Genomic DNA, 24,338 nt, shown 5'->3' with positions numbered 1-24,338 from the left:
TAGGCAACAAAAAAACAAAACTATCACACTTTGCAGATCATATGATGGTATACTTTCAGAGAATTTCAGAGAATCAACTAAAAACTACTTGAAACATTTAAGAAATAAAATAAATCCACATAAATCATCAGCATTTCTATATGTTACCAACAACCCAGCAGCAAGAGATAGAGAAATTCCATTTTAAAATAACTGTAGAAAATATAAAATATTTGGGACTCTACCTACCAAGACAAACCCAGGAAATATATGAACATAATTATAAAACACTTTTCACATGAATAACATCAGAGCTAAACATTTGGAAAATTATTAATTGCTCAAGGATAGGCAAAGTTAATATAATAAAAATTACAATTCTATGTAAATTAATTTACTTATTCAGTGCCATACTAATCAAACTATCAAAATTATTTTATGGAGCTAGAAAAAATAATAAAATTTATCTGGAAGAACAAACATTCAAGAATATCAAGGTAATTAATTTTAAAAAGTGGCAAGGAAGGTGGCCTAGCCATACAAGATCTAAAACTATATTATAAAGCAGCAATCATCAAAACTATTTAGTAATGGCTAAGAAATAGAGCAGTGAATCAGTGGAATAGGTTAAGTATACAAGACACAGTAGTAAATGACTATTAGTAATCAACTTTTTGATAAATCCAAAGATTCCAGCTTTTGGGGCAAGGACTCACTATTTGACAAAAAATTCTGGGAAAACTGGAAAATATTATTGCACAAACTAGGCATAGGCCAACATCTAACACTGCATACAAAGACGATGTCAAAATTGGTACAATTTAGACATAAAGGATGATAATATGAACAAATTAGGAGAGCAAGAAATAGTTTACCTATCAGATTTATGGAGAAGAATTTATGACCAAACAAGAGATAGAGAATATTATGAAATAGAAAATGGATAACTTTGATTATATTAAATTAAAGTTTTTGCACAAACAATGCAACCAAGATTAGAAGGAAAGCAGAAAGCTGGAAAATATTTTTTTTTACAACCAGTATTTCTGATAAAGGCCTCATTTCTAAAACAGTATTGAGTCAAATTTCCTTTCTTTTTTAATTTCTTTTTTTTAATTTAAATTTATTTATTTACTTTTAGTTTACAAAATTCAGTCCCACAATCCCTTCAGTTTAAATTTTTTTCCTCCTCTCTCTCCTCTCCCCTACCCCCCATAACAGCAAGTAATCAAATATAGGTTCTACAAATACTTCACATTGAACATTAGTCAAATTGTGAAGGATTATAACCAATGGGGTGAACAATGAGAAATAAGGGACAAAACAAAACACAAATGAGAGAGAGCAAATAGTTTGCTTCAATCTGCATTCAGCTGAGTCAGATTTCTAAGAATACAGTTGATAAATTGTAAAATGATATGAACAGGCAGTTTTCAGATGAAGAAATTAAATTTATCTGTGGTCATATGAAAAAAATGCTCTAAATCTCTATTGATTAGAGGAATGCAAATTAAAACAACTCTGAGGTACCACATCATACCTATCAGATTGACTAATATGACAGAAAAGGGAAATTATAAAATTGGAGAAATAGAAAAATTAGAACACTAATGCATTATTGGTGGAATTGTAAACTGATTCAAGCATTCTGAAGAGCAATTTGAAATTTGAACTTATGTGCAAAGGGCTATAAAACTGCACATACCCATTGATCCAGCAATACCACTACTGGCTCTGTATCCCAAAGAGATCATAAAAAAAGGGAAAGGACCCACATATACAAAAATACTTATAGTAGCGCTTTTTGTGGTGGCCAAGAATTGGAAATTGAGAGGATGTCCATCAATTGGGCAATAGCTGAACAAGTTGTGGCATATGAATGTAATGGAATACTATTGTTCTATAAGAAATGATGAGCAGGTAGATTTCAGAAAACCCTGGAAAGACTGATGCTAAGTGAGGGGAACATCCAGAGAAAGAACTATGGAGTCTGAATGCAGATCAAAGCATACTATTTTCACTTTTGGGGGCTTTTTCTCACTTTTTTTTCCCTTTTGTTTTTATTCTTCTTTCACAACATGACTAATGTGGAAATATGTTTAATATGATTGTATATGTATAACCTATATCAGATTGTTTGTGTCTTGATGAGGTAAGTGGGAAGGGAGGGGAAGGAGAAAAATCTGGAACTCAAAATCTTATAAAAGTCCATGTTGAAAACTAAACTTTACATACAATTGAAAAAAATAAAACACTACGAAGTGGAAAAATAACATAATAAAATCATATTAGGGGAAAAAAAATATAAATGTTCACTTAATAATTGACTGATTTTGGTAGGTGCTAGAAAAAGAAAAAGACATGTTTATATTAAGGAATTAGGGATGGAGAATAACTTTTTGGCAGCCAATTAATATTTCTTGAACATTTAGCATGTGTCATGTTGGAGGTCAAAGGGGGATGTGAAGAGGAAGATGGAAGTCCCCTCTTTCCTTAAACCTTGTCCTCTTATGACTTCTCAGACACACTGAGTTCAGTGAAATATTTTATTGGAGCACTCAGGTCTAATGCACAAATATCTTACATTTTGATTATGCTTGTTGAATGTCTTGGTCTGGGAGTCAGCCATTCATTTTCTATGGGAATTAATTTTTTTTCACTTCTTTAGATCTATTTCCTTTTCTGTAAAGTGATGATAGAGCACTGGTTCTGGGAGTCAGGAAAAGGGGTTCAAAACCTAGCTGTGCCAACTTTCTACCTGTGTAACCTTTTACCAGTCACACTGCCTCTCTAAAATTCAGTTTCACTCCTTTATAAAATGAAAAGCTTTAAACTAGATGATGTCTTAATTCCCTTCAAGGTCTGAATTCTCTGATCTTACGATTTGTCATTAAACAAGTTTAAATTTGGACATGCTGCAAGTCAAATCACTCAAAGAGAAGAAACATGACTGCAAACAGGATATCTAAAGGTAAAGTAAAATACTATTAACCACAGAATGTTAGGGAACTGAAGAACATTTATTAGATCTGGAAGTGATCTTAGAGAGCATTTCATCCCGTGGTGTCAATGTGTAGACAAGTCAGCTGAGGTGCAAAGAGTAGAAGTCATCACAAAGTTAGAATAGAGCCAGGGGCTTGAACACAAATCATTAAATTTTAAGCCCAGTGTTCTTTCCACTACATTATGCACAGAGGTTGGTCCCATTATTATGAAGCAGTCTTCCTACCATTATACTGGTATTCCAGTATAATGAATTTAGCTTGAATTCCAAATATGTCGCTGTTTTTCCCCCCCAAAATTAAATGCTGAGGTCTTTCCAGACACTTCCTACTATGAAGTGACTATGAATTCTTCTTAAACATAGGCATTTACTTTTCTGAAATAAATGAATATCATATTTGTGCATATGGCTACATGTATGCATGGATGTATGTATATCCCTATCAATATGTATATCTATAAATAGAGATAGATAAACATAGACTCATCTTCCTGAGTTCAAATATGGCCTCAGAAACTTAGTAGCAGTATGACCCTGGGGAAGTCATTTAATCCTGTTTGCCTCAATTTTCTTATCTGTAAAATGAGGTAGAGAAGGAAATGGTAAACCACTCTGGTATCTCTGCCAAGAAAACCCCAAATAGGGTCACAAAGAGTCAGGCACAACTGAAAATGATTTAACAACAACATGTATATATGCATATGTATACATATATATGCATATACATATATGCACACATCTTTACATCTATGTATATATTTGTATATATATTGTGTACGCATATATACACAAGATATATCTTGCAACTTTCAAAACTGTCCTGTTTGGTGGTGTTTCCTTCTGAACTCCTTTCTATTCTTCTCTGTACATTAAAAAAAATACTTGATTCTCATTTCTTTTCTTCTTTTATCTTTTTGGCAATACCATCACTAACTCTTCTTGTCCCATTAAAAAAAATTAAAAATGTAATACTTGTATCAAATAAAGAAAAAGAAAATCCACATAGTGACCATGTCCAAAAATATGTCTCCTTCTGCATCTTGAGATGGTTATGTGTAATGATAGTAAGGGAATTTTTTTAACCTTTGTCCCTTTGTCAAGAGAGAGCTTGATCATCTGATTGTGGGTTCCTAAAGGCTATGCTAATACAGTGTGAGCTCTGGTAGGTCCAAAAAGCTGGAAGGATGACTTCAAGACAGACCTAGCCCCCAATTTCTTTTTGTCACATGAAGGACTAGCCTAGCTAAGTGCAAGAAAGCTTATAACCAATAAGTTGGCCAACAAGTACTGATTTTTTTTTCTACAGTAAATAATGTTAAGTCTATCAAGGCGTGGATAGGATGTGATTTACTTTCCATCCAACAAACATTCCTAACAATGAAACCATGGATCTTTTGCAGAATTAGAAAAAGAAGAATGCATGGGATTAGCCAGCAAAGCCAGACATTAAGGATGACATTTTAATCTACTACAGAGATGTATCTAACCTCCTGACTAATATAAAGTGTTTTTAAACTAACAGACCTGAACTTATTCCTTTTCAGGAAGCTGCTATTTTACCTGATCTGCCCAGAGGCTGACATACTTTGAGTATCTGGGAGTCTTAAAAAAAAAGTACTAGCCAAGGTATATTAGGGCACAGTAATAATATTAAAAACGGCATTTTGAAATTTACAATGCACTCTTCTCATAAGAATATAAGCTTATATAATATACAAAATATAATGTATAATTATATTTGAATAATATATAAAATTTAAGAATAAAAAAAATAGAAATAAATAATAAAACAATTTGAAAATTAAAAAAAAATTATATATAGACAAATGGTTCTTATAGCATTATCCTCATTTAGGAGCTAAAGAAATAGAGTCTCAGAGCACTGGATTTATTTGCCTGGGTTCATGTGGATTTTATTAGCCAGTATGCCAACCTCTATCTTCTAACAAGAATAGAACTTTCTCCACTAGAGCAGTGCTGCTTATAAAAGTGAATCTGCAACCAGGTGACTGGCTGGGAGTTTAGAAAAGAGTAAGCATTTTACCTACGAGACAGTCAAAACAATCCAAAACGAGACAGAAGCAAAGGGCCTGTCTATTTAAGGCAAGGATTCGGTCAGGCAGCAAGGCAGCAACAGCATCCAAGGACAGGGACAAAATCAGAGTCAAAGGCTAAAGCAATAAGTCAGTGAAATGGAAAACAAGACTGGTTCGGCACTGAGGTGAGGGAGAAGCTACAGAACCCTCATCAGTCAGCTGCACTGCTCCATTTCTGAGGCAGAAGGGGTGGCATTACGATTGTATGATGAAGGTAGAAGGAAGTCTCTCATCTGAGTTTGCTGGAAATGCTTACCCGAGGAGTCCAAGGTTTTTTATTTTGTTTTGTTTTCTCCTTAGGGGATTTAAATTATTTACAGAGGTGGATTAAGATTCCACCTAGCGTGGATTTCACCACTTAAGAAGGGTGCCCTGTTTCCCAAGGAGAGTATTTCTTCTCCCAGGTATAGTAATGGAAAAGACACCATATGGGATGATGCTGAGTCTTCACAACTCCCTTTGACAGACATTAGACACCTGTCTTTTTACTGCCCCTGGGAGGCAAAGAATTATTATTCAAATATAGCCTGAACTTGTGATAAGGAGAACTTCTGAAGATGGCTTTGGCCCTTTCTGATACACATATGATTCTAAGACTCTGCTCCATCATCTGCTAGGTCGTTTCAAGTGCCCTAAAAGTACAGTTGACTCCAACTGACTTGGAACTTCAAAGGAAAGACACTTTTTCATCAGAGGTACACCATGGACTGTGGTGACCTCTCTCAAAGAAGACATTCAAAAGTATTTTGGTCATGCTGGTTTAATAGGAATAAAGTAGCAGAGGTTACTACTTTAAAAGGAACAATACTTATTTGAATGGATAAATTCTGGTATTTTGGAAACTGCCCCCTCCCACATTAAATAAACAAACAAAAATACACAGAAACATGTGCATATATACATATACCATACTCGTTACTAAATATTCTAAGAAACAAAAATGATTCTAAACAAAAATGTTCTAAGAAGCAAACACTTCAACAAAGATTCTTTTGCCTCAATATGATACATTATTAACTATCTCTTACTACCATTACACGTAATCTAGATAGATGTGTTATTGTCATACAATTCTGATGCCATGCTTGAAGGTAGATGACATCATAAAGTGGGAATTTTAGTAATTATTATCCCTTAAATAGACCCAATCAATCAATCAACCATTAAACATTTATTTAGTGCCCAATCAGAGAAGCCAGGCACGGTCTACATTATGGTTTCTCTGACTGATCACATTGGCAATGAATCCTAAATTCCTTTAACAGGTTAAAGTAAAAAAAAAAGAACACAAGGTTTGAAATCAAGAGAGAGCAGGGTTCAAAGACCAGTTATGACAATAACTAGTTGCATAACTATGCATATGTCAACCAGCCTTTACAAGAGCTTTTTTCTCAATATAAAATGAAAATTCATAAGAACACTTGTACTACACATCTTGTTCAAAGGTAGGTACTTTGTAGACTGATATAGTATTTGTTTTTAGCAGATATTAACTCCTGCCATAGACAAGACACTGTGCCAGGTGTTGAGAGTAATATAATCATAAAAGTACACCATTCATGCCCTCAAAGAGTTTACCATCTAGTAAAGGAGAAAAGATACATAGATAAATGTAATATCAACTTAGATTCTAGGCAATGCATGAGAGAAGTAAAAAAGTACTACAGAATCAGACACAGGAAAAAAAAATATGACTTCCTCCAGAGGGAGTCATTACAGAATAGGAAAGGTACTCAATTTGAAGACTTTTTAAAGCCCTGGGTACAAATCTGAGATCTATTGTTTCATATTAGCTTACATTTCTATGATAGGTAATTAAAGGTTTACAAATCTTCTTATACCACAGTGCTATTAGTCCTAGGCTCTCTTCACCAACATTCCCATTAGTCAAGAAACATTTATTCAGAACCTGCTATGTGCCACACTGGGCATGCCAAAAAAAAAAAAAAGGCAAAACACAGAGACAACCCACAAACTATGTACAAACAGGTTGTATATGGGATCAACCGGAAAAACACAAAGTACAAATATAATCTATATGATGTGACTGGCACAGACACTGAACTGCCTAGTTTCACATAACAACTAAGTGGCAGAAACAGAACTCAAAATCAGCTTCTCTAATTCTAAATCTCATGCTTCTTTCCACTGTGTCATGTTGTCTAGGAGGCCTTGGGCAAGTCTTTTCCTTTTCTTTGAGTTACTAACTAGAGGAAGAGAATTTTAGCTAGATGATTCCTAAAGGCTACTACAGCTATAATCTTGCAAGAAAATGAATCATGAAGAATTCATGGAAAAGGTGGTAAAATGAGCTTGACTTAGAAAGATGGGTAGGATCTCTAGGCAGAAATCTGTTGGAGGTGTTATGGGACGTACCAGAAAATTACACATAATTGGATATCACAGCTTGTTGTTGTTTTTTTTAGCTCATATACTGCTCTAATTGCTTGTCAAGGCTTGATCTCATAACAGTATTTTAACCTCTAGAGATTGATTTAACCTAAAGTCACCAATATGCAGCTCATGGCCTCATATTTGCAAAATGGATTCTTGCTCTAATTTAAACTGAAAACTAATCTATTCCTCTCAGGGTCAAAAATACTATTATAAATGGGCCACTGTGGTGGCTGAATTTACATAAGACTCATCATATTTGAGGAGAGTTCTGGCTCACAGGGTCAAAGGGCACTCTACGCTCAGTATGAATGGCCTAGACATGGCATTTTTCTATAACTACTCCCATGAGAAGGAATGTCTCCTCACCATGGGCGAAGTGGTCAGTCATCAATGAAAGTGAGGGAAAATCCATATTGACCATGTGAAAAATATGGTAGTCCTGGAAAGAACGTTACACAGCCATCAGAAGACTTCTAATTAGTTTTGTGACCTCTGGAAAAATATTTAGCTTTTCTATGACTTGTTTTCTTCATTTCTAAAATGATACAGATCAACTAGATGGCCTCTAAGGTTAGGGCTAACATTCTATAATAATTCATGAGCATCAAAATGTGATTCTGTGTGTGAACGCAGTTTTTAAATTATAAATTACTATACAAATGTACCAGACCAGTTGTTATTTGTTCTTCATTCTCAAAGAGGACCATGACATCAGAAAGATGATGCCATGACTTGCAAATGAATTGGATTTAAGTGAGGGAGGGCTGTGCAAAGTCACCAGCCTCACTCTCTCCTCCAGAGCCATCTGGGTCCAGTGGTCAGATATAGATCAGGATCAGTATAGACAGCCCCAGATACAGAGGGAGACCTTGGCCTTTTTAAGTGAAGGTCTTTCCCAGGTCTCAGTGTGTCTATTCAGTGATTAAGGGGAGGTAAGAAATGAGGCAAAAAAATGTCCTATTTCACCTAGTCAAAAAACAAAATTAATTTGGGAAGGGAAGATCCTCAGAGTTTCTATCAAAAATAGAAACAATTGCTATTTACATTCACTATGAGCCATCAGAGTCCAAACAATGACCAAGTGAGGCTTGGGCTGGGACCTATGTTGGTCTATCTATGAGAGTCAGAGTGATTTGTGTTTAAGGCATGGGCCTTAAGAAAGAAATCTAGCCAGGGTGACTAGGTGGTGACTAGGTGCTGCTCTAGCACCAGCCCTGGAGTCAGGAGAACCTGAGTTCAAATCTGGCCTCAGGCACTTAACACAAAAACTAGCCATGTGACCTTGGGCAAGTCACTTAACCCCAATTGTCCTCCACAAAGCAAAAATAGAAATAAAGAAATCTAGCCCATAAACCCCAAGACATCTTGCAAGGTTCAAAATTGACATTCTTTTGGGCAGAATATTTGCAGGCAAGGGTCTGATTACCTATGTGGACAGAAGGAGGGAGAGAAGAGAAGGAAAGAAGGAAGGAAGGAAGGAAGTGTTGCCCAACTGGAACTGGCCAGTTGGGTCCCCAGTGGGGAAACTACAACTATTCACAGGTTGTTTGTCCCTCATTTTTGAAGTGGACCATGACATCAGGAAGGTAATTTCATGACTTGCAAGTGCATTGAATTTAAGTGAGGAAGAGTTGTGCAAAGTTAGTGGCCTCACTCTCTCCTCCTGAGCCACCTGGGATCAGTAGCAAGATATAGATTAGGTAACTGGAGATGGTTCCACTACACTGGTAGGGAAAAGACTTCTAGATGTAAGGCACAGAGCTTAGTGCTATCTTGCTTGAGAATAATTGTAAATTGGTAGTAGCGAAAGCAATGGCAGAACTCAAATAAATGTCTCCTGACTTTCAACCCGCTGGTATTTCCAGCAATCTCCATTGCCTTGGCATGACTTTAGCCAGAGACCAAAGCAGTTAAGGCTCTAATCCTTAAGATCAGTACCTACACTTCGTATCTTGGGTTTTGTGAAGTAAAATATGGGTTCTCAACAAGCAAAAGGGACAGAGTCTGGGATAAGGGAGGGGAGTCAGAGTTAAAGAGATTCTATAAAGAGTTATAGAGCCAAAGACTCTATAATAGAGTTAAGGAGTCAGAGTTAAAGAGATTTAGAGTTATCTCTTCCATTTCATAGCTGTGTGTCCTCAGGCAAATCAATTAGCCATTCTGACCCTCAGTTTCCTCACCTGTAAGAAGAAGGGGCTGAATTAGATGACCACTAATGTCCCTTCCACCATTAAACCTATAATTCAGACAACTACAATCCTATAACAGTGACATGAGAAGGTTAAACAGGACCAAGCTTCAGAAACCTTAGAGCTGGTAGTCCAAATATCTCCTGTGGGCCTATTCTCCATGCATTGTGTAGCATGGCCAGTAGAGGGAACTCGGATACAGGAAATTATCTGAAGCATGTATTAAGGTCATTTGCTCAGAAATTAGAGGGGGTCCCTACCTGTGACTCAATTGGATTTTAGAATCATTTGATTTATAGCCAAAGGAAGAATAGCAGATCTGAAACCCTTTTGTAGTTTACGAGTGAAGAGGGGATGGATTCCACCAGAAAAATGGGGTTCTGGCAGGTCAGAGATTACAATGTATCTGGAACTTCTGAGCTCTCTGGAATTCACATTTTACATTTATTTCCTCCTCTTCCTCTCATATCAGTCCTGGGAGGTAGGTCCGGAAGATTTAATTAATCTCATTTGCCAGAGACAACAAAGATGTGGCATTTTAGGAAATAGGAGAACAAAAAAAAAGGCAGGGTGGTACAGTGGAAAGATTCCTGACTTTGGAATCCAGAGGCCTGGATTTAAATACTACCATAGATGTCTGTCAGCTTTGGGACCATGTATAAAGTCATTGCTTTTCAGAGACTCAGTTTTTTATCTCTTAACACTGGGGATAACATTTATATTATCTATCTCACAAGGCTATTATAGGGGAAAATGATTAGCAAAATTTAATATGCTATAGAAATAAGAATTATTAATTCTATAATCAAAGAATTTAGACTTGGAAGGGGCCTTGGTGATTATATGGTTCCTAAGAAACAGTGTTGGAAGAGATGTTACTAATCATCTAGCATGCTGCCTGATTTACAGAGAAGGAAATTGAGGCTCAGAGGGCAGGAAGAGGGACTTGTCCAAGCCTACTACACATTGTCAACAGTAAAATTTTAAATAAAATTCTAATCTCCTAACTCCTTTCCATTAAAAAAAAAAATCCTACTACTCAATTATGCCTTTCTCTAATCCATTCATTTGATATTAAATCAAAACAAAACAAAAACCTTGAAGCCCAAAAGAGTCAAGTAATTTGTCTAAGGTCACAATGATCATCAGTGGAAAAATTAAAAATTAAAAAAAACCACTAGAATCTTGAGTTTTGGAGCATGGCATACTAATCCGGATCCCACAAGATACTGAGATTCTAAGGAATTAGAGGCATGAAGGAGCAGAGAGATCATCTAACCAAAGGAACTCTAAAAGGGAATGAGCATTATACAACACTCTACTCCATTTTGCTGGATAATCCAAGGCTCCCTATTTCTAGTCAAGTCAACAGCAAGTAAACAAACACTTAATAAGGTAAATGACTGAACAATGTAACAAGTGCCTACTATGGGGCTGGGACTGGGCTAAAGGCTTAAGAAAAGGCACAAAGAAAGATAAAAATACTCCCTGCCCTCAGGGAGCTCACAGTCTAACAAACTTGAGTCCAGTGTTTTGTTTTGTTTTGTTTCATTTTACCTTTCCATAAAGGTTGGAGATACACTGTTGAAGAAAGAATGAATTCCAGTTTCTATGGCTGATAGGTACACTGTGCTAAATTTATTTTTCCTTGAAATGTTAATTGAATGTGGCCCTCTGCTCCATTACCTTGCGCAGTCTCATATAGCTTAAGCAGCTGCTGTACTGGCCCCCTGGGGTGGCTCCCTATCAGCTGGGGCCACCACTGATTAAGAGGCTGAATACAGTTAATTAATTTATCCAACAGCCCGGGGACACTGAAGGAGGGAGCAAGTAAAACAAGTAAATTAGGCTGATCAGCAATAGATGAGCCAGTCGGGCCAAGTCAAAAGTCCTACCCAAATCTGCAGATTCAGCAGCTCAAGCAAGAAAGCAGTAATCATCATTAAGACTCCACTTCCCAACCCTGTGCCCTTTTCCATGGCTGGCCCCCATGCCTGGAACACTGGCCCTCCTAATCTCAGCCTCCTGGGTGCCCTGTGTTCCTTCAAGACTCAGTTCAAATCTCACCTTCATCCAGGGCTTTTCCCATTCTCATCCTTCCCATTCCCACTGCTAGTGCCTTTCCTTGGAAATTAGCTCCCATTTACAACAAATATAGTATATGTGGGTGTATATGTATATATGTGTGTCTAACATATATACATTGTGTACATATGTGAGTCTCACATATATACATGGTTTATATATGTGTGTATATACATTTATCTGTATCAGCCACAAAAATTGGAATTCATTAATTGTTTTTATGTATGTGCATAAAATGTATAATTTTATACATATATAATATATATGTTTATGTATAGTTATTTGTACATTGTCTCTCTCATTTAAGTAAGAGCTCCTTGAGGTCAGGGATGCTGTTTTTGCCTTTCACCAAAGGTAGCCCCAATGCTTAGTAGAATGCAAGACATGTAGTTGTTTTGTTGTTTACTCACTCTTCAATCCTGTCTGATTCTTTGTGACTCCATTTGGGTTTTCTTGGCAAAGATACTGGAGTGGTTTGTCATTTCCTTCTCCAGCTCATTTTACAGATGAAGAAACTGAGGTAAAAAGAGTTAAGTGACTTGTCCAGGGCCATATGGCTAGTATCTGAAGCCAGGTTTGAACTCAGGAAGATGACTCTTCCTCTTGAGGCCAGCCACTCTATTCACTGAACCATCTTGCTACCAGGGAAGTAGTAAGCTCTTAATAAATATTGATTGTCTGAATTAGATCATCATCACTTAGCTAGTAACAAGTTATTTGGCATTGGCTGAGTTATTTCTTTTCTTTGGGTGGGGGTTTGCTCATTTTCAAAATGATGGATTTGGCCGAATGATCTATAAAGTCTCTTCTAGCTATATTCTGTTTTCTACCAGTTTATGTCCCCAGTGCCATCTTAGTTCAGACAATCCAGGTTAAGGTTTTTTTCCAGCATTAATATTCTACATTTTGAGAACATATGCAGTCCTAACATTCTTGTCTTCTTTTCTCATATTCTGAGGTCCCTTCCAGCTATAACACTGCAGTAATCACTGAGCTCAGCATCCCCTGGCTGGACAAAACCTTAAGTATTTCAAGCTTTAAACAAGGAGTTTTAGAAAGCTTATTTTTAAAAAGCCCTTAACAGCAGGAGAACATCAAGCTGTATTTTAAAAGTAATATTTTGATGGGAGAGGCATCAATGAATTGAATGACTGTAGATTAAATTCCTCTTACAATATAAGTGGTTTTCGAAAGGTAGAGAGAAAAGTGATGCTGGAAGCAAAGGGCAGAGGCATTGTATAACAGCCCAGGTGTCCTCCACTACCCTCTTCATTTAGCCAAATTTAACTCATCTTTAAAGACTTAGCTAAAGTCTTCACCTTCTTTCTCCCCTACTCTACAGTGAAGAAATCTCAGGCCACCCCTGACCACAGTTAACATCACCCTCCTTTTAATTCATAGTACGCAGTATCTGTTCTATTCACAGCATCAGAATTTCAGAGTTTTGAAGGCGTCTGAGAAAAAATCCAATCAACCACATCCTTGTAAAGAGGAGATAGTTTTTGTGAGCTCAGACTTATAGGTACAGAACAAGAAGGGATCTCAGAGGCTATCTAACCCAACCTTTTCATCTCACAAATGGGGAAACAGAGGCTTAGAAAGGCTATAAGATTTTACCCAAATTTCCACGGGGAGTAAGCATTAAGATTTGAACACAAGTTTTCTGATTCACTTTAGAAAATTTTGCAGAGATGTGTAATTCATTATCACTGAGACATCCCATTAGACTTTTGGATAATTTCGATTGTCAGGAAGCTTTCCCTGGTAACTTTCTCCAATTAAGCTTTCTTCTGCCCCTTGGGGCCAAGCATAATGTGTTTAATCCTTCTCCCACAGCAAAATCCCTTCAAATGCTAAATCCTCTGTTCCTTCTCAAAAGTTTATTTTATAGCATGGTTTTGTGCCCCCTCATAATCCATGCTGCATCCCTCTGGAAGCTTTTCAGCTTGTTAGAGTCCTTAAAATGTGAAGGCTGGAACTAAAAATAATCAAGATTTATGTTTTCCATCCATTAAAAACCTTCAGGTCCTATTATTTGCACAAACTTGTCCAGCCCCAAATCCCTCACACTATATTTTATATAGTTGATTATTTAGACCCAAGGGTAGGACTTTACATTTATCCCTATTAATTTCTATCTTATGAGATTTGGTTTATTACTCTAACCTGCTGAGATCTTTTGATATCCTAACTCTATGACCCATTTTAGCTGTCCTCTACAACTTTTTGTCATCTAGAAATTGTAATAAGCAGGCCATCAATTCATTCATCTATAACTTGGTCAATAATTTTAAAAAGTCAGTTAAAAGTTTTTAAATAAGTTGCATTTGGATTTAATTCTTTTATCTACCTTGATGGCTTCAACTACCCTTTCAATATGGATTATCACCAAATACTCATTTTTAGCCCTCACCCCACATTCCAATAGAAATCTCTCAATGGTAATCAACAGACAGGAGTTTTAGCTTCTGCTGACATTAATTAATTGGGCAAGTGACTTTCCTTTTAAAAGCTTATGTTTATTCATGTGTAAAATGGGAGGGGGTTGACTAAAGGTATCTTTATATTCCATCATTCTATGAGTCTATGAATTTTCTTTTTGACTCTCTCAAAGTGATTTTGAATTGTTTGGTATACAGGGTTATCAGAGGGAACTGATTTTGCTATGTAATCCCTGACATCTGCAGAGCACCTCATAGTTTTAAAAAGTGTTCCACAACCTGGTCTCAGCCAGCCTATCCAGTCTTATCCTCCTCCACCACATGCACTCTGTTTTCTAAATTAACCAACTGTCTGATGCCTACTCTAATCCTGCCCTCTCCTGCCTCTTCTTCTTTTTACCTGCTGTGTCTCTCACATCAAAAATAGCCAGCCCTCTACTGCTAAAGTCTTCTTTATGTTTCTCTAAGATCAACTAAGTTTCTAACTCTACTGCAAATCTGAGAATCCTGTGAGCACAGCGTTCTTTTCCCTTATTGACTTGTTTTCTCCTATGTACTGATCACACTCTAATTTCTATTATTATCCCTTTCCCCCACCCCTATCTCAGGTAGGAGTGGGGCTGTGTTTCGTCTTGTTTTTTAATCCCAATAAAAACTTGGTACCTGAAACATTATAATACCTTATATTTATAGGACACTTCTCCATCTACAACATGTTTTCTTTCCAACAATCCTGTGAAATATACATGTGCATATGCAAATATATGTTTGAATGAATATATGGATATATACATATATGTGTGTATACACTAATTACACTTTACACACAATTATAAGGGATTGAAAAAGTGAGTTTCCTAATTTCCTTAATAAGCTTATAGAGTAGTGAGCCTTTGTTTGGGACTTGTGATGGCAGAGTCCACTATAACTTTTGAACACCACCTCCTTCAATATTCCCTTTCTATCAGTCCTTCTCCCTTTACCTACCTTTTTACCTTCCTTCTAATACTCCCTCCCCCCACTTTTCTTTCCCCTTTCCCCTCCTACTGCTAGTAGGGCACATTAGATTTCTATACTTAACAAAGTATGTTATTCTCTTCTTGAGCCAAGTCCAGTAAGAGTAAATCTCAAACAATGCACTTCTCCCTCCCTTCTTTCCCTCTACTATAGTAGGTTTTTGTTTCTCTTCACATTAAATTCCTATACTTAACTGATTCCCTCCTTGAACCAAAAACGAAACTAAAGCTCATACAATGCTCATCTTCCTCCCTTCTTTCCCTCTACTATAATACATGTGATCCTCTTCATGTGGCATAATTTACCTTTTTCTGCCTCCTCTTTTTTCTTTTATTCCATTATAATCCCTTTGCACCCCTTAATTAGGCTTTTTAATCATCTCATCAGTTAATTTATACCCATAACCTCTATTTATGTATATCTCTTCTAAATGTCATAAAAATCATACAATTCTCAAGATTAAAAGGTATCATCCTCCCTTATAGGGATGTAAACAGTTTGCTCTTATTGAATAACAAGGTTTTTTCTTTTGTTTTGGGGGGGGTGTGTATGTGTTTATTTTTCCCCTGTTTACCTTTTTATGTCTCTCTTCAGTCTTGTATTTGAAGATCAAATTTTCCATTGAGTTCTGGTCTTTTCATCAGGAAGGTCTGGAAGTCCTTTATTTCATTGAATGACTATCTCCTTGCCTGAAATATTATGCTCGATTTAGTTGGGTAGTTGATCCTTCATTGTAGTCCAAGCTCCTTTGTCTTATGATATATCATATTCCGATCCCTCCAATCTTTTAACGTAGAAGCTACAAGGTCCTTTGTGATCCTGACTGTAGTGCCACGCTATTTGAATTGTTTCTTTCTTGCTGCTTGTAATATTTTCTCCTTGCCCTGATAATTCTGGAATTTGGTTATAATATTCCTTGGAGTATTCAATTTGGGATCTCTTTCAGGAGGTGAACAGCACATTCTTTCAAGGACTATTCTATCCTAGGTGATAGATAGATAGATAGATAGATAGATAGATAGATAGATAGATAGATAGATAGATAGATAGATAGATAGATAGATAGATAGATAATCCTGATTATAGTACCTCAGGGAAGTCTTCTTTGACGATTTCTTGGAAGATACTGTCCAAGCTCTTTTTTTTTTCATGACTTTCCAGTAGACCAATAATTCTTAGATTTTCTTTCCTGGATCTATTTTCCAGGTCAGTTGTTTTTCCAAAGATATATTTTACATTTTCTTCTATTTTTTCATTTTTTAGATTTTTGTTTGATTGGATCTTGATGCTTCATAGAGTCGTTTGCTTCAACTTGTCTAATTCTAATTTTTAAAGATTTGTTTTCCTCAGTTAGTTTTTGAATCTTCTTTTCCATTAGGCCAGATTTTACTTTCAGGGATTTATTTTCTCCAGTTAGGTTTTGAATTTCCTTCTCCATTTGCATAATTGGACTTTATAAAGAATTGTTCTCTTCGGTGAATCTGTCCATTATGCCAACTGTATTTTTAAAATAATTGGTCAGTTTTTCTTCTACCTCTTTAATTTGGCTTTTAAAATCCTTCTTGAGCTCTTCCAAGAATGCTTTTTGGGTGGAGAACAATTCATATTCCCTTTTGAGATTCTGAATGTGGTCATAGGGTCAATGCTGTCCTCTTCTGAGTTTCATTCTCCTTGCTCACTATAATAGGATTCTATGGTCTTTGTTTTTCCAATTTGCTTTTTGCCCTTCGTGATTGCCTATTTCCTGGCTTTTAAAGTAGATCTCTGCTTCTGGGGTACAGAGGCTTCTGACCCATGCTTCTCATACTGGGAGTTAGGGGCCTGGTGATTGACTTTGTGTGCTGTGGCCTCTGAGTTCCTAGACTGAGGCCAAGGACTTTCGGTGTTTCCCCAAGGTTCAATGTAGCTCACAGCATGAGGTGTGGGGAAGGGATAGTCTGGCCACTTCAAGTTTCTGCCTCTGTGCCCCTGGGCTGGAGTTCAGGCAGTCTCAGCAGGCCAGGCCTGTGCTGGTGTCTGCCAAATCCCCTGGTTGTGCGAAGGCACACCTTGGGTTCTGGTGTTAGTGCTTGCTGGCTCCAACCCCCTGGGGTTCAGGGTCTTCCACTGGTCAGCTGAAATGGGGCTTGTTGGGACACCTCTCATCCTGAACTTTAGCCTTGGCACAGCCAAAGTCACACCCTTCCTCCAGGATTCTCAAACCTGCCACTGGTTCTGCTATTTCTGGATTTTACACTGGAGCAAAATTCTCTGTTTCTTTTTCAGCATCAGAGAAGGAGATGAGAACATCTAGGGTTTACTCCACCATTGTGGCTCCTTCAAGATCAGGTAGGCAATTTTTGAACTTCCAGGCTGTGGGCTGATAGCCCAATGAGTGAGTAGCTGCTGATGCTGCTGCAGGCTCTGCACTTGTCTCTTACCCAGCTCCAACAGAACAACATCCTGTAGTTAGAGGTCTGGAAATCACCCCTTCAGTGGGTGAACCAGTTTGCCTGGACTTGCTCTGACTCCACTGTGGTTCGGTCTCATCTACTATAACTTTGTGTTACATAAGCTTAACTGGGCCCTCACTGCAGCAAGGACATTCTCCTGCAGCTCTAGTGGATTTATTATCCCACCAACTAAAGTGGCTTTTCCAAATCTTTTTAGTTCTATTCAAACCACTCATAGCTCCCTCCTCACCATACCCTCTCAGTGGAGAAATCTGCCAAGCACAGGATGTTCCCAAAATCTTAAGCATTAATTACTTTAAAAATACTAAGACTTTTGAGATATCTTATATTTCACTGAAAAAAAAATCTGATGTTATTTGCATAGAGGACCATCTTCTCTTCCCTTCATCTCATATCACTCAGATGACTTTTTGCCTGTCACCCTCCTTGCTCATATTTCAGATGATGAGGTAGCCCTTCTCTTTGCCAAGGCAAACCGCTCCCCTTGGATGACATTCTCATCTACTTACTCCTGATATTTTCACTGGATGTTCTGCATGCTTGGAACTCTCTCCATATTTCAATCTCTTGGCTTCCCTGGCCTCCTTCAAGTTACACCTTCCATAAGACTTTTTCCCAGTCTTCCTTAACATAGGTCCTTCCTTTTGAAATTATCTCTAATATCCTGCATAAATCTTGTTTGTACATAATTGTTTTCAGGTTGTCTCTCTCATCATTGATGAAACTTACTTGTTTCTGACTTTCTTTGCATCCCCAGGACTTATCACAATGCCTGGAACACAGTAGGTATTGAGTAAATGCTTGCTGACTAACTACCAGTGAAGGATGTGAACAACACCTTTGGTGTTTCCTGAAGGATCCGCTTTATTTGTGGAGGATAAACAGCATGGGCCCATAATTTTGGGATGGACAACTCTGGGAGGAACCTTGACTTTGAAATGGGGACATGAATTGGTTTGCTTGATTTCATTAAGACATGGTAGAAAAATGTTGACTATAGAGTTAAAAGGTAAGGGGTTGAATCTTGCCTCTGACATATTTTCTCAATGGGGCCTCAGGTAAATAACTTGACCACCTTGGGGCCCTGAGTGAATGATCCTTTGGGGCAGGTCCCAAGACAGCAATTAATTAGTGTAAACACAGCATGGAGATTACAGTTTGTAAGGGATCCACAAACACACTCACACAAATGCACATATACATGTGGAATTGTGCTTATTTTGAAAAATAGCAGAATCGAGGTTCTAGGATATTAAGGAATTTATACTGTCACATAGTTATTAGGTGTCAGAGGAAGAATTTGCAAACAAGAACCCAGGTCTTCCAACTCCAAAACCATTCTTGTCTCCAATGTATTGTAATATCTCGCTAGTAAATACATAATAGAAGTTTGTTGAACAAAAGTAGGCAACTATGAGTGAAGATGCAAAACCCTGAGTTTTCAGAGGGCCAGAACCATGTCTTTTCTGTCTTCTTATTTCCTCTAGAAGTAGCCTAAGACTACTCTGTAATAGACATTTCTCAGTTAGAAGATTACTGAGTATTTATTATCTAAAAAGATGAAATAGGGAAAAGGAATTCAGATGAAAAAGCAATATATTTGATCATTTTCAAACAATTTATATAAATTTTTGTTTACTTGTATTTGCACATTTTTATATGCATGTATTTCTGTTTATATAAATATTTCCTTTAGTAAACTATAGTCTGAAGTTTATGATTTATTTTATGGTATTCTTGTTTTGTTCATTTGATGATTTTTGTTGAAGATTAAGTTCATTAAAACAATATTTTAAAAGAAATGTTACAAATTGAATCAGATCCATGTTTTTACTTTCTGTTCATTTGTGACTCTCCTATTAATTTTAGACTTCCTCTCTGCAGGAAAGGTAAAAGGAAACATGAGCAAAACATGAGCAAAACAAAAGCCAGCTGAGAATCAATAGAGAGTAGGGCTCTGCACTGTTGAGGATCCAGGGGGCTGGGCCAGAGAAGGGATGGTCACTTGTTCTAAAGCAAGCAAGAAAAGTGTTTGGAAAAGATAACTGGTTCTTGGAAGATTTTGGACTTGGAGCTTTAAATATGAAGCCACCAAATTAACCCAGCTTAGTATCAGAAGAGAAAGGATCTGTATTGTGGGTAATTAGTCTTAGTTATGGCATGGGAGGTTAAGAAGAGATTGGCCTTAATGTCTGGAGCAAAACGCAGTCAAGACTAGAGTCAAATGGTATGATCATTTGCAAACCACTAAAGTAGATTCTCAAATATAATTTTTGATGACCTTATTCCATATTCATAGGGAGCAGGTTATGTAACACCAGGAAACACCCAATGACAAATCTTGCATTGTTTTTTTTTTCCTTCTTTTTTACTGATACAACAAATATTTTATGAGTATCTGGTGTATGCAAGATCCCAAACACCAGGTCCAGGCTTTAAATGATAAAATCACATTTATATATTGTGCTAAATTTCATAGGACCACTGGATATTAGAGTAGGGAAGTACTTTAGAGATCATCTTTTCCCACTTCCATATTTTATAGAAAAGGAAAATAAAGAGAAGGATTAGAAATTACTTGTCCTCACTCTGATATTTGTTCATGCATTTATTTATCCATCTATCCCTTCATTCATTTGACATTTACTCTATAGAGGAAAGCATGTAATAGAAGGAACATTTATGTTGGAGTTAGAAGATCTGTGTTGAAATTCCAGGTCCTCCATTTTCTAGTGGTACAACATTGGGTATTTGCTTCATTTCTCTCTGGTTTCCTCATTTTTAAAAAGAGAAGTTTGGATTAGGTGATCTTTGTGAAAGACCTGAGTTCAAATCTTACTTCTAATGCTTACTACCTATGTAACTGACTCACAAACTGTGGAAGGGACAAGTCATTTCTCTCTAGAATTACCATAATTTCCACCCAGCAACCTCTTACTCCATGTTAGTGAGAATAAGATCCAAGATCAAATTTCCCCTTTTTTGATTCTTCCATTTTAAAGAATAAAATTAGTATTAAGGCAAGTCAAGAACTTATTAGCTATTCTTCTTTCGGGAGAGAAAGTTCTAGCAGCTGTTTGGTTAATTGAGGTCCCTCATCACTAACATCCATCCATCCATCCATCTATCTATATCTATAGATATGCACACACACATATATGTGTATGCATATAAGTATACATACATACACGCATGTGTATACACGTATACACACGTGTACATATATACACCTGTGTATATATGTATGTATATCTATCTAATATCTCTGTGCTAGGTTTATTTGTTTCCTAAGTTCCTCATCTGCTTCACTCAGTCTCAGTGGTCTGCATAGTTTGATGACAAAATTGCTTCAGCTTGATCTTAACCCAAATCCTTTCCTCCATGACTACCCCACTCATATTCTTGGATTTCTTCACACAAATGTATTTTCTCAACATGTAATCTTACTTTTGCCTTTTAATATTTGCAAGGTACTAGGCACAATGACTGACACATAGTAGGCATTATATGAATGCTTATTCTTTTTCTTTCCCTTACCTTTTATCTATCTTATTTCTTTTGAATAAGGTATACCCATGTGGAGCCATAGTCTAGGCATGGGATTCATCCCATCAATACTCAGTAATACCTATTAGTTCAAATTTGATTCCTTGAATTAAAATCTCTGATTCTTCATGCTTATTTCCTAAATTTGAAGCATGTGGGTAGACTGATACAAGGTCATGGAGTTTAGTACTGACTTCTTTTGTGGATCTGTCTCCTTTGAATTCTGGCTATCACAACTAGAACTGTATTCCTTTCCCTTCATTATAGCTACTCCCTATGATGTCCATCTTGGATGATAGCCAATAAATATTTTTAAGTGCCTACTATATGCCAGACACTGTGCTATCACACAGACACCTAAATACACACATATACATGTATGCGGTCTTCTCCATCTCCAATTCTTTATTCAAAGCACCTTAAATTAGATTTGCAAGACATTCAGAAAACACAGCCCTTTGTTAGGTTATTCTATCTCTTGCCAAGATTATTGCGAGCTATAGTTCAGAAATCCATGTATCCTTCTCAGTCACCATCTTCTCAGATATCAGTTCATTTCCCAAGTTTTTTTTTTCTCTTCTGTATTCCCTTATCTCTGATGGCAAAAAATGCTGCTGTTGTTGTTTTAAAGTGAGTAAAACATAACTTATGTCCCTATCATCTTCTTGATCTCTTAAAGACTCTTCATAATCACTGGCACAATTTTTAGGTTTCTTCTGACAGTGTGATTTCTAACCATATGGAACATTAAAAGTGGGTAGTGGTCATCTATTTTAATGTCTTAGAAATTTCTTTGCTATTGCTTGGATACATACACCATAAAGTCCTCTTTATTATTGTTATTGAGTTAATAGCTTCTTCAATATCCTTGACTAGAAAATAGCATACTTCTTTTTTTTGTTCAGTTGTTTCTCAATCATGTCTGACTCTCCATGACCCCATTTGGGGTCTTCTTGACAAGGATAGTGGAGTGATTTGCCATTTGCTTTTCCAGCTCATTTTACAGAGGAGGAAACTGAGGCAAACAGGGTTAAGTGACTTGCCCAGAGTCACACAGCTAATAAGTGTCTGAAGCCAGATCTGAACTCTAGCTCTGGAACTTTATCTACTGCACCACCTAGCTGCCCAACAAACTATTACTACTCTTTAATCCTTCCTCTGAACCTGACTGGATGATGGCATAGCTGATAGTTTTTGTGGCTCTCCACTATAGTATTCTTTGCAGGACAAGTTGCTTTCGCTTCCTTACAGTACCCAGCTCCCTCCTCTTCAAGGGTCTCAAGTCTATTTTCCTTCTCTAAACATACAGTTGACCCCTTCCTTCTCTTCCTCCCCTGTGTAACATTGATCTATTCTATGGAATTTTAACAAGGGTCAAATCTCTCCTTCTCCATGCCAGAGCTGTCCCCATTCCCCCAGACACTGAAACCTGGCTTTTATTTCCTTTAGGAACGCTTCATTTTCCCCTAACCTGGAGTAGGGGAGGCATTCTTCAAGTTTCTTTACTTTCCCTTCTAGGAAGGAGATGAGCTTGGCCTTGAAATCCAGAGAAGAATTACGCGGTTGTTGTAGAAATACAAATACAAATAGTGTAGGTTCAATGGAAGTCTAAAAAAACTTTTCTACATACTGATCAAAGTTTTCAGTCCTTTTTTTGTTCAGCTGTTCTTAAGTTTTTCTGTTTTTAAATCAGTGATCCCAGTACTAGAACTCTTTCAATTATAGGAGGTCAGCAGAGGAGAGACAGCCTGCCCCAACCCTTTTAAATTGGAAAACTATACCATTTATCTTGGGAGGGTGATAAGGAAACTTTTCCAGGCAAAAGCCTCCAGTTCTCAGAACTGAGAATGTGACAGCTGAGGGAGAGCTTAGAGAAAATTTAGTACAAATTCATTTTCTAGATTTAAAACAACAACTAAAGCCCAGTACAAAGCAACTTGCTCAAGGTCCCAAGGCCCAAATCAGGACAAAAACCCATATCTCCAAGCTTAAGATCCAATGCTTTGTCAGAAACATCTTAGGCTAAACAGGAAGACCTTGTTGCAGGTCACACTTTTGTTTGTAGAGAGATTACATATCAATCTCAATCTCAATACTACTGACATTTTATATTTTTTGAAAAAAGAACTAAAGAGAGTTAAATGTGTGTGTATATGTATACCTATATAAACGCAAATATGCTCACATATACAGATGAATCAATACTTGTACAAGAATGCACAATTGTAGTTGCAAATACTCACATATTCATGTTCATGTACATGCATGTGGGAACACACATACAGAAGACAGTCATCAAGAATCTTATGTCCTTGATTATATTCTAAACACTATGGATTGAAGGGTATGTTAAATACCTTTTCTCCTCGAGGCCCCTTTTCTCCTCGCTCTCCTTGGAGACCCTATCAAACAAACAAAGGAAATCATATACATTTTCAATTACATTCCCATACTCATCATTCACCTATTCTGGTATAAGCCACATGCAGAGGACACGTCCTCAGGGGTCCTGGTAGCCTCTCAGCCTGCACACTACTGAGACATTGGAGCTGGAAGAGACCTAAAAGATTATCTTCTCCCAACCCCCTCATTCTACAGATAGGAAAATGAAGACTGACTAAAAACACGTGACGTCCAGTGGACATAGAGCTAGCTAGAGGCAGAACAAGTTCTACAACCTAGTTCTCTGGACTACCAGCTTCTTTTGGAGATATTATAAACAAGCAATATAAGTCTAGAGAGTGAATTCCAGTCTAGAGAACACAGATTTGAAAGCCATCTTCATGTAGGGGATGTTATAATGCGTAGCTGACCGTTCGTTGATTCAAGACTTGTGTCCTAGGCTTGGGCTATGGGATATTGGGCAAGTCACTTAACATCCAAGTGCTTTCTAAAACTGTATGTTTCATAACAGTTGTTGATTTGCATTAACAGAGGAAATACCATTATTGAATATTCCATGTAACAGTGAAATCAGGGGTTCAGTTCCCTTCAGCACCAACTAAAAAAAATGTAGAAGAGAGTCCACATAGGCTCATAAGGCAGAAGCAGAAACAACTACAGGGAGGAAATGGTAAAGAAGAAAGTTCCACTCAAAATAGTGAAAAACTTCCTAAAAATGAGAACTAGTC

General features: G+C 37.0%; 1 protein-coding gene across 1 annotated transcript in view; it reads right to left on the bottom strand.

Moving 5' to 3' along the window:
* The window catches only part of COL22A1 (collagen type XXII alpha 1 chain), a 630,085-nt gene that overhangs the window by 284,355 nt on the left and 321,392 nt on the right, over nucleotides 1–24,338 (bottom strand). Inside the window, exon 17 of the mRNA XM_069081305.1 lies at nucleotides 23,565–23,609. Within this exon, the coding sequence (XP_068937406.1) occupies nucleotides 23,565–23,609 (45 nt within the window). The remainder of the gene's footprint in view (nucleotides 1–23,564; nucleotides 23,610–24,338) is intronic.

This window comes from Petaurus breviceps, unplaced genomic scaffold (genome assembly GCF_028583685.1).
Source record: "Petaurus breviceps papuanus isolate PSGF00001 unplaced genomic scaffold, PetGlider_PUasm1.0 98, whole genome shotgun sequence".
Lineage (NCBI taxonomy): Eukaryota > Metazoa > Chordata > Mammalia > Diprotodontia > Petauridae > Petaurus > Petaurus breviceps.
Note: the sequence above shows the minus strand (reverse complement) of the source record. Positions and strands in the feature narration are given on the sequence as shown.